At 37.3% G+C, this 11,774-nt stretch overlaps 2 protein-coding genes across 2 annotated transcripts in view; one reads left to right on the plus strand and one right to left on the minus strand.

The window, feature by feature from the left end:
* Positions 1-6,806, minus strand: part of ttc6 (tetratricopeptide repeat domain 6) — a 29,853-nt gene extending 23,047 nt beyond the window's left edge. Inside the window, exons 1-5 of the mRNA XM_016539659.1 lie at positions 6,755-6,806; positions 5,647-5,717; positions 3,412-4,113; positions 2,162-2,326; positions 1,843-1,973 (exon numbers count right to left, since the gene is read on the minus strand). Coding sequence (XP_016395145.1) covers positions 1,843-1,973; positions 2,162-2,326; positions 3,412-4,113; positions 5,647-5,717; positions 6,755-6,806 — 1,121 coding nt within the window. The remainder of the gene's footprint in view (positions 1-1,842; positions 1,974-2,161; positions 2,327-3,411; positions 4,114-5,646; positions 5,718-6,754) is intronic.
* On the plus strand, positions 6,646-9,415 carry foxa1 (forkhead box A1). The gene is made up of 2 exons (XM_016539760.1): positions 6,646-6,879; positions 7,833-9,415. Exons 1-2 carry the CDS (start codon positions 6,808-6,810, stop codon positions 9,045-9,047), a joined length of 1,287 nt encoding a protein of 428 aa, XP_016395246.1. The 5' UTR covers positions 6,646-6,807; the 3' UTR covers positions 9,048-9,415.
* Positions 9,416-11,774: the final 2,359 nt, after the last annotated feature.

Raw genomic sequence — 11,774 nt, forward strand, 5'->3', positions numbered from 1 at the left:
AACCATTTTGGGTGCCAACTCAATGTGATATAGGCCCTATGTTCTGCCATAAAAAGATGATAAGTCAGTCTATTTGCACGGATTGTCTCTGCCATAACTTCACACCACTGTTTGAACTGTAGATAGCGGAAGAAATGACCTCAGAACTGACTTTGTGTGTGGGCCCTTTGTGTTCCTCAAACTGCAGACAGGCAGGAGAGGCCCTCCGCCACCCACGTCCCCACGGCTCCACTGACAGCGCCAATTTATTGCGTACATTTCGTTCACTCTGGCCTGTGACAGGCTAGATTTATCACCTCGCTCTGGCACGGTTAAGCCTCATCGAAAGACCTGGAAGGTCACACCAAAGTCATTGGCCCTGCCTGCACTGAAAAGAAACATTCCTGAACCGTAAGGAGGAACCTTCAACCTGCCCCGCTATCCATCTGCCCCGTAGGCAGGCGGCACTCATATAAACCCTCTCAACCGCGTCCAACAGGAACCTTTCAGTGACCCTTGTGACTGGAAAAAGCTAGTAATTAAAAGGCTCTTTTTCTAGAGTGAGGGAGTGGCACAGGTCCAGCCGCGCAGGTAGTAAATCTTGCGTTATCAGCTCTCAGGTGAGTGCTGGAGAGGTCGGGAGGAGGGATGCGTGGGTGCACTGGCTCCAGACAGACCCGCAGCACAGATGAGTGGAGTAAGTGACGGGCAATTACTTGCTGTGTTACTGCTCCCTAAATAGGGCTGATGACAGCTTTGGACACTCTTCTCAGGTAGCGTGAAACTAGATGATCATTTGCGTCCAAGGCCACCCTCTGCGCCCTTCCGCTAGCGATGCGTTGAGAGATTGACATGCTGATAGCAAGTGGAACATGCCAATATATCAACACATAGATTAGTAAACCTTAGTGTCATAATGCATAAAATCAAGTATACAGCAGCCTAAAAAGCATTTGAACATTGATGACTCACTTAAAAATGTCTGAATGTCATTGCATTAGATGCAATACATCAAATCCACATCTACTGTAGTTTAACAAAAAGATACCTTTCTGATAAAGAAGTGTGCTTTAATAAACTTTTGTCATGCTTAAAGGATGTAGACGATGTAGTTTGCAGTGTTGACTAACATATGAAAGCTCACGGTAAGTACTTGATTAATTTTAACGGTAATGTCTTAATCAATATAACATTTAATATATTTTAAGTGTACTAAATTGCAACTTCATCACTATAAATGTGTAATTACAAATATTTTTTAATACCTGATATACAGTTTGCACAAAGTATATTCTTTTAAAGTATATTATTTCTGTAATAAGTACTCTTTTTATGAGTACTTCTTTTTACAAGGGACTGTCCTGACTACTAACTATCCTTGCTACACCACAAACCTACTTAATTCAAACTCCAAAGCCACTTTATATCCCAGACGTTCCAGGCGTGTTAACTGTAATAAGTACTCTTTTTAAAAGTATGCTAAAGTGTGCTTCTTTTTCATAAGGGATAACATCATTTTCACAACGAGAAGTCTGTATGTTTTAAAATAATGTGCAATAGAACAATACTTTTTATTTGGACATTTTGTGGTTGTAAAACGTTAGTGGAATATGTTCATACTTAATGTGATGAACTACACTTGTGGAATGGCTGTGTAAACTGACTTCATACATCCACTAAAAATCACCAAAACACCAGTTGATTAAATGTAATTGATCAAAAACAAAACCATTCCGAGAAAAAATCCTGCTCCACTTGGGCCCAGGAGAAACTTGCTTTGATATTTTGCTATCTAATGCAATTAAATGCATACTATGTCCAAATACTTTTGGGGGCCACTGTATATCACTAAATATTTTATACTCTTTTTTAGGTGTCCAGGTTGCCAGTAGTGAAAGGCCTTGAATGGTTTTGGTCTGATGGGAAGTCCTTTCTGGTCTCTGAACTGGAGTCAAGCTACATCCATGGGCCATTATTATATCTTCGTTGGTCACCTTAAAAATATTTAAAAAAAAACATTATATATACAAATAATTTACATAGATTGTAGGAACATGTATCCAATCTAATACATTCAGCACCACTCGTGCTATTGCTCACACTTACTAACATTAAAAAGTTATTTGATTGCACAACTTTCAACTTTTAGTAGCTGTATAATCAAATAACTGTTATTGTTTACCTGGGATAAGAGATCCTCGAGTCCTCCACCATCAGAGCCAATATCAGAATCCTTCTGTAAAACTGACTCAGCCATCTTGTAGACACCAGATGACACAGGTGGATGGCACATTAGTCTTGGGGAACATTTCTCTTTTGGTACTGAGGTGTCTCTTTGAGTTGGCCCCTGAATAAAAAGAAAAATAAGTTTATAAACATTCTTCTTAGAAGTTTTCATTCTAAGCCTATGACTTTACCCATCAGAATGTACTAACAGGAAATGCTACAGATTTCCTCACTGCAATGAGACACAATACAGTATATCATAGCCACATGCTCACCAGGGCTTGAAAAACAAACAAATGTGTTGCTCCTTTGTTGCCTCTGGGGTTTCTGAAACTGACAGCTCCCCTAAGAAATATTTGATCTTACTCTTGTTATGTTTTATTATAGCACTTCAGATGGAAGATTTATGCTGTGCATGTTGACGCTGTCCCAAAGCAGTTTGTGTAATATTGCACAGTATATCTCATTGCATTGACATGTTGCACATGCAGTGGCCCTAAGAAGTATTTGGACACTTAAGCCAAATTTAAATGCCACTGCATTAGATACAAAATATCAAACCAAGCTGCTTTTTTTTTTTTTAAAGGATAATATTGCATGTATTGCATCAAGTTCAACAACTTTTGTTAGGTTTTAAATAATAATAATAATAATAATAATAATAGCTCATGAAAGTGAATTTGTTTGGAGATGTCATTATTTTATACATTTAAATAATAAAAAAATAAAGCTAACATTATCAGAACTGCAGCTATGTAACTTCTCTTTCCATATAAAATTAAAATATATAAAATAAACAATAAACTACTAAACTAAACTACTAATAAAATAAAATGCTAACCTTATTAATAAAATAAAAGAATAAAAAATAAAAAATAAACAGCTAACCTAATCAGAGCTGCAGCTGTGTCCTCCTCTTTATATATAAAACAAACATACATAAAATAAAATAATAAACTATTAAACTAATAAAGTAAAATAAAATAAGACATTAAATAAAATAATATATAATAAACAGCTAACCTCATTATCAGAGCTGCAGCTCTGTCCAACTTTCATATAAAAGAAAATCAAAATAAAATAAACATGCTATTAAACTTAATACACATAAAATAAAAAATAAACAGCTAAGCTCACCATCAGAGCTGCAGCTGTGTCCAACTTCTCTTTTCATGTATAATAATTTATATAAAATAAAATGCTAACCTTATCATCAGAGCTGCAACTGTGCCCAGCTTCTCTTTCCATAGAATGTACAATAGCACCACTATCCTCCTCTATGTGCCCACTTCCCATCACTGTGTCTGCTAAGGTCTCATTTGGCGACCTCTGCTGGTCAACCTCATCTGGCAGCTTAGGTCCAGCAATAAATCTGGCTTCATTTAGCAGCTCAGAGGTGGATTTGACACTTTGGATGGTGCTTGAGCCAGCGCTGCTGGTGTGACTCTGGGAGCTGCTGTGTTTGGAGAGAGTTTGATGTTCATGAGGCTCCCGGAATGTTTCACTCTTTCCTCTCTGTGCTCTTTTATGCCCATTCTGTGCTGAATTCACAGAGCCTGACACCTCATTGTCATTACAGCTGGCCGAATCCGTCCGGTTCTGTCCTCCAAAGAAAGTGGACTGTTGATTGCTGAAGTTTTTCGTCTCCTCACCTGAAACCTGCTGAGCAAGTGTGCAAGGTTTGTAAGATCCACTTGCTGATAAAGGCATCTCTGATCTGGGCTTAGCAGGAGGTTTCGGCCTTTGGGACAAGGATACTGCTTTGGTGGTCCCTACGAGAGAGGCTATGACGGGCTTTCTGACAATCCCATGCCTGGCTTTAAGTTTTGGAAGAGTTATTATGTTCCCTGATTTGTCTATGGAAGAAATGTTTGGGCTTGTGCTCTGACCCCGGCTCATTTTGTAGGTCTTTGTAGAGACATGGATTTAGGGGGCAGTTTGCAGAGGAGAGGAAAGTGAAAGTCTATTTGAGACCCAACACAGCTGGGTTTTGTCAGGATGCGGGGAAAATCTGTGATGACAGGGTTCACCTGACAAGGTAAGAAAGAAGTCTACTTCTGTATTCTGAATTCATATGGGCGCTTCATATATAGGAAATCCTGGAAATGAAAAGGAAACAAAAACAGAAGTAAATCATTGTACATGATTTTTTTTTTTTTAAACGAATATGCTTAATTTTGGGGACAAAAAAAAAACACTTTTTGCCTCATTTCTGAACATTTTTGCTTCCACATTTGTGTCAAGACTGTTAAAAGACCTATATCTGTAAAATATTATATATACAGTATATAGTAGCATATATTACTAATTCAGTTCTGTGACTGTCAATTGAATTTTGTAATGTTGTGTTATTCTATATTCTCACGCGTATTAAATAATCATTATACATTATCTTTACACGTTTGTGCTACTTATAAAGACAGAAATTTATAAAAAGTTTCAAACTGTAACTTATTTTACGGTTCAAAGCTATAAACGCTATATAAGTTAACGTAGTTAGCCAGCTAGCTTTCTATCTCAAAAGTTGCTTTTTATCATGCTGTGTGACGCAACAAATCTTAAAACATTTAAAAGTATTCTCTAAAAGTATCTTACCTTTTCATGAATGTATTCTCGCCTTGAAATTTACTTCAAATTAAATTGTATCGGCTGAGAAATAACTTCCGCTTTTTACCTCAGAAACTCAAACAGTGAAACGCCACGCAGCGTCTCCTAGCAACCAGCCGTAGACGTGCGCGTGCCAGAGAAAATCTTCACATGGAAATATTCAAGTACTAGATCATTATATGTTGTTGTTAATAATTATTATTTGCCCTGTAAGCATTTTTATTTAGCATTCTGTATTTTGCAGAGTTCAACCACTCAATTGTTCAGATTTGCCAAAATAATAATAATAATAATAATAAAATAGGTATAATTGTGAGCTTTAGTGCAAACATTGAGATCAGAGAGAAACAGGGAGAAAAAATAAAATAAAATAGCCTAAATAAATTAACACATTAAATGTACATACAAAATTAAAGTTTCGATTAGAATAAAAAGGTTTTACATTCTAAAAAGTAGGCCTACTTTTATTTTCTATTTTTAAAGAAAACTATATTTGTAACCTATTGATCTGAAGAAACTATAAATTTGAGCTAAATAAATAAATACATACATACATCATAGCCAGTTTTTATTTATTTTATAAATCATGCATTTAATCTACTGACAAGGCAATGATGGTACTCTCTATCCCTCCCTCCCTCCCTCTCTGTATCTGTCTCTCATGGGGGCTTTGACATGGTCTAATGTTCTTTGCTTCAAGGGCCATTTCATTCCGTCCTGTGAGGAATCGATCTGTGCTCTAATGGTGTGAGAGATCACTGGAGATAATCCGCTGTAAGTGGATGATCAGTGCTGTCATTCGCTCATTAGCAGGTGTACAGTGGGAAATCTGACCTCTTGTTTATCTGAGCAATAAGAGGAGGGAGATGCTGGGGTTTCCAGGTCCTTCCTAAATGCAGGACTCACTACCAAAATTAACAGCTTCCAAAGTTATTACAAGATTAATAATATTTCATCTGCTATTCTGTGATTCTTGTTTAGGTTTGGAAACACTTTTTAACAAAAATACATTGAAATACATTACTCGATCTGTATCTGTATTATATATTTTTAAATACTAAATGTCAAGTATTTCTATTCAATTATTTAAACAGGCCTAGTTAAAATTGGTAGAATATATACATTTCCATGCATTATGATATTTAAATATACATCAAACAGCATTATTTTGGTGACATTTTACAATAACTTTATGAAGTAAAAATGTAATGTTTTATAAAAATGTAATAATTTAAAATGATTGAAACAGCATGAATACTTTCAACAATAACATTAATCAATATTACTACAATAAATAATGCTTAACAGATCGTTATTTACGTAGGCTACTCTATATTCAAATAAGCCCAGTAAGAAATGTTATGATTCATATATATTTTTTGTATGAACATGTTAGCATTATATAACATTTTCTAAAGGCATATTAATCGGGATATTATAAAGTAGTATGTTATATAAATTAAGCAAATATAAAATATTACTATATTACATTAATATACGTTGTAATGTCATCAATTAAAGTTATTATACAATCCTACTGTTATTTTGCAAAAAATACAAACAAATAAATATAATTTAAAATGTTAAAAGAGTCTTTGGATATGTAATATTATGCAACATAATGTTTATTCCAGTAGTGTTAAAATAAAAAATACTTTTTTTTTTTTCTTTTTCTTTCCTGTGAATAGAATTGTGAAAGAAAACACACGGGGCATTCCTGTTTAAAAACAGCAGAGTAGACGTGTTCCTGGAAGAAGGAGAGAGATCCAGGCAAATGAGACATAGAAAGTGGGCTGTACCGTGTTCTACGTAACAGGCAGGGGAAGATCTCCAGTTCAGTCCCAACATTTCCTCACTTTACCCAAAGCCGCGCACAACATCCCACCAGTGACTGCGCGGTGCCAGGACGCGCGCGCGCACACACACACACACACACACTCACACGCGCTGTGAGTCTGCGAACTGCATGTGCACGAGCTGCGGATTTCCTCCATAATGTTGGGCGCAGTGAAAATGGAAGGACACGAAACTACAGACTGGAGCAGCTACTATAATGATGCACAAGAGGTGAGAGACGACTAGCCTATTACTTCCACTCTGAGCTTCTGGAATAGCCAGAAAGTTTGTTGCTGCATGCACGTGAATAATGCATCAACCGATTGAAACCGAGGCGCAAACCACTTTTTAAAAGACTGCGAAATTAAATGTAAATATATATTCCACTGAATTGTGATCTGAAGCTGAGAAAATATCAGCCATTGATCAACCCACTTGGTGGCAGTAGTGATGTCATTGCAAGTGGGTCACAATAGTCTGATATTGTAAGAGTTTAGTAAATATAATTGTCTATCGAATTAATATAAACGATTTAAAATTAGTAGCGGACTAAACTATTTTTTAAATTACATTTATTATCGATTATGTATATATTACACAATTTTACAAGGTAGCCTGTATTTTGTCTCGTTTAATTTGAGCAAAATTCCTTTATTAAGTTAAATTCTATAAAACAGTCTATATTTGTACTATAAAATAAAATGCGTCACGTGCATCAGCGATTGCACATTTAATATTTCGTTATTTTAAAAAGAGCAAAATAAAAACATTACCACATCTAGATTAAAAATTAAAATTAAAGTGATTTTTAAAATAAATAAAAAAAATAGCTACTATTTTTAATGGTCTGAAATTGCTGCTTTGTTTAATAAATCGGTTAACTCGGTTTATACCTGTGGAGACATTGGTATTGTTGTATTTTGTAACTTTTTATTGTGTGTGGTAGATGCTGTGGGTTGTATATGTTGTCCTATTGTCTTGTTTTTTTTTTATTTGGACCTTGAGTCTGTAATAAAGATTGATTGATATACCGTAGTCTAACTATTTAAATAACGAATTTTTTTTTAAATAGGGGAAATGACGTTATTGTCTGAGAGAAAAGATGCAAAATGACATTCTATACGAATTAAAGTGCTGAATACAAATATATTAGAGTACTAAATGCCACGATTTATTTATTTCAGGTCTATTCTCCCATGACGAACAGCAGCATGAACGCTGGGCTGAGCTCCATGAATAGCATGAACAGTTACATGGGCATGTCCACCAGTGGGAATATGACTTCCAGTTCTTTCAACATGTCCTACGCGAACCCAGCGCTGAGTGCGGGACTGAGCCCGGGCACCATGGCAGGGATGCCCCCGGGTGCCACCGGCGCCATGAACGGGATGAGCGGCAGCGTGGCGACCATGGGCACCGCGCTCAGCCCGTCCAACCTGAACGCCATGACGGCTCAGCACAGCTCCATGAACGCCCTAAACCCGTACTCCAGCATGAGCCCCACCATGAGCTCCATGACATACGCGCAGCCCAACCTGAACCGGGCCAGAGACAACAAGACTTTCAGGAGAAGTTACCCGCACGCCAAGCCGCCCTACTCCTACATCTCCCTCATCACAATGGCTATCCAGCAGGCACCCAGCAAAATGCTTACCTTAAGTGAGATTTACCAGTGGATAATGGACCTGTTCCCCTACTACCGTCAGAACCAGCAGAGGTGGCAGAACTCCATCAGGCACTCGTTGTCTTTCAACGACTGCTTCGTCAAAGTGTCCCGGTCGCCCGACAAGCCGGGAAAGGGCTCCTACTGGGCTCTGCACCCCGATTCTGGGAATATGTTTGAGAATGGCTGTTACCTGCGAAGACAGAAGCGCTTTAAATGCGAAAAAAAGTTGACGGACGGAAAGAGGTCAGACGGAAAGCGAGAGCAGTCGAGCGGCTCGGGCTCGCCGGCCAGCGACAGCACCAGCAGCAAACCTGGCCACATGGACTCGAGCTCCATAACCTCCTCGAACCAGTCGTCCAGTCCTCCCAGTTTGGACCACAGGAGCGCTAGCACCGCCGGCTCTGAACTGAAGAGCACCGGCCCACAGGTGCACCCAGTGTCCACGTCCCTGTCCTCGCTGCACTCAATGGCCCTCGAACCCCAGCTGCACCTCAAAGGAGACCCCCATTACTCCTTCAACCACCCGTTTTCCATCAATAATTTAATGTCCTCTCCAGAGCAACAGCATAAACTGGAATTGAAAGCGTATGAACAAGCGTTGCAATATTCCTCCTATGGCTCAGGCATGTCTTCCAGTTTGCCCATGGCCGGGAGAGCCAGCATGGACCCTTCGGCTTTAGAGGCCTCTTACTACCAAGGTGTGTATTCCAGGCCTGTTCTTAATACATCTTAGTCAGTTGGCGACGAAAAAAACAACAACTTTATTTTATTTTTTGCATGCACTTGGTGCAAAAGAACTGTTACTTTAAAATATAACAAAATGTGTATGTGTATAATAAAATATTGTAAAGTGTTCCCAATGATTGTTTATCCCAGTTATAAATCATTGCTAGTGTATTTAAATCATTTTGAGCTTGTAAAATACTTGTTGTGATCCCCAAACCTGTAGGTCCCCTTTGTGTTACAACGTGCACGAATGAAGGTCAACTTTGGTCTTGTTGCTGGTATAAAAGCGATGCCCCTGTCTGTTGCAGATGTATTTGAATGTTGTCATTTTACTTATTATTTTTGGGGTTTACTTGCCTCGTTTTGACAAAAAAATAAAAATACACTTCCCAATCTTGTATTGAAATAAATTAATCCAAGGTGGAAATGCATTGTGAATAAAATATGTATTTCTTACTCAAGCAAAACGTTTGTGACATTTTATACAAAGAGGTGAAATCATGAAGGCGCTTTTATGCATGTATTTTTCATGTAAATACATTCGCAATTGATAAAAAAAAAACTAGATGATAATTCAATAAGAATATCTGATTTTCTTTATTTCGATTCTTTTTTTTAATTTTTTTTAGAAATAATTATTCTATTTATTCTTTTGCATTTGCATTATTTTGTGTCCAAGCTATTAAAAGTAATGCATGCTCAATAATGATTTGAAATAAATAGATGCTACTTTCTTCAAAATATGCTCTGCTTTCAAAGCCAGCTTTTGGCTGAGCCCGTCTGGTTTTGACTCGCTGTTGGTAAAAGACCAAGAGAAAATCCAAGTCTAACACACGCGCAGCCTCAAAGACTCGCTTCATAAAAGATCCGATCTCGTTTTAAATGGGATTTTAAACAATATCATAGAGAGGCCAAATCATCTTTTTGTGCAGCGTAACCTACATGATGGGCACGTGAACCTGAACAGATTTGACTTTGATCATGGTATTTTGTATACACGCATTTTGGCTGAGTAGCCGTGAAATTCATTTAATTATCTTGTAATTCCCCCCCGATGCGTAAATAAAATGGATAATTGACTTCAGGCTTCAGAAATCTCGATATGTGCAGCCTATAAAATAAGGTTAAACAGCTGATATTTGTGCTTTTTCTTTTTCATTCGATTTAAAAATAAAGAAAACATCTTTTTTCCCTAAAGTAGGGTCCGGTGCAGTCGATTTATCTGATATTGAATTAGAGCTCGCGACAGAAATATTTAGTCTATGTGAAGATGGAAAAGTTAATAATAATTGCAATAATCGATACTGAAATTTGTAAATAATAATAATAATAATAATAATAATAACTTAAAATTTTAGAAAATAAAATAGTACTTTTTTGGGGTAACGATCCAATATTGTAAGGATTAAAATCACATGTTTAACTGCATGTTTAAATAATCTAAATTACATTCTCTCTTGCGCACGGTATGTGCATTATAAAAAAGATAGTTTTACATTTTATATATTTACCTGAGAATGTCTAAATATCTAACAGAAACGCCTGCTTACACATATCAAATAAATCATGTGAGGTTTACGGGATTGATTCAATAAAATACAAATTAAAATATGATACCATTAATTCTTATCATTTGTTAGCTCATTATACTCTTTAATGCACATAATTTAAACTAACTACATTTCAGAGTTCATACATTGTTGTATCGCTGCGTTAGGTGTGATTTGATTATGTATATTTGGTTTTCACATAATCAAATGCTTTATCGGAAACATTGTTTTATTTAAATCATTTATAAATCTTTGCGACAGAAACCGTGACTCGAAATGGCCTGCTCACGTCAACGAGAAGCTGATGATGATAATGAAAGCAAAGCATTATTAATATGCGCTTCTGAAAATCCATGAGCAAGCCAACAGTTTACAAGGGCAGTGCAGAAATATTTAACACATTTTAGGGAAAACTCTTTACGAGTGCATTGAAAGGAATAACAAACTGCTCGTTTATTTGCCATATAATCGTATCATTTAAAATACTGGCATGTATTATTTAGATATGCAGCCATTTGCATGGGAATTTTATTGTTTGTAATTGACGCAGTGATTGCACAGGGCAACATTCGACGGTTTTATTTCTATATAACGCTTTTCGACATTTATATGTTGCATTGCACAATTAGTGCACATCTTTAAACGAGCCAGGCTTAACATATGCGATCAGCAGGCAGCGTTCAAACTTATGTGGCATTTCTCGTTCCCCCATCAAAAGCTCTGGCGCTTTCTTCAGCCTTATGGAGCAAAATTTCGACAACAATACGCATGGTCCTTTAGTTCAAAGCGCCCATCAGCGGGTCTACCCGTAGACCTTTCTTCTCCCTCTTTTCATTCTGAGTTTGGAAAAGCACTACAGGGCCAAGGCGCTCCTAATACCTTCTGATGGGGATTGAATTAATTATCTCCAATAACACAATTGTGCTTGGCCAACGAAAAGAGCAAAGCAATACCCCTTCAGAATCACACACACACACACGAAAGAAAGGGCCTTTCAAAGGGCGAGAGAGAAGAGGGAGAGGTCTCTATCCGACATCAGCTTTAGAAGCAGCTGCTTTTCCATTAAAAATGATACGGGAGAAGTTTATTAGAGCTTTGTGGCCCTCTAATATGCATCGACCATGTCAGGTTGGTGGTCTCGCACTCCCCTCGCGGTGTTCCGTGTCTTCATTATTCTACAACAG

This window comes from Sinocyclocheilus rhinocerous, unplaced genomic scaffold, assembly GCF_001515625.1.
Source record: "Sinocyclocheilus rhinocerous isolate Xijiao unplaced genomic scaffold, SAMN03320098_v1.1 scaffold1268, whole genome shotgun sequence".
Classification (NCBI taxonomy): Eukaryota; Metazoa; Chordata; class Actinopteri; order Cypriniformes; family Cyprinidae; genus Sinocyclocheilus; species Sinocyclocheilus rhinocerous.

Excerpts from the sequence above, each read along its gene's own strand:
- foxa1 (XM_016539760.1), top strand. The coding sequence starts at position 6,808 with ATGTTGGGCGCAGTGAAAATGGAAGGACACGAAACTACAGACTGGAGC. Across the intron at positions 6,880-7,832 it reads ACTATAATGATGCACAAGAG|GTCTATTCTCCCATGACGAA; the intron begins GTGAGAGACGAC and ends TATTTATTTCAG.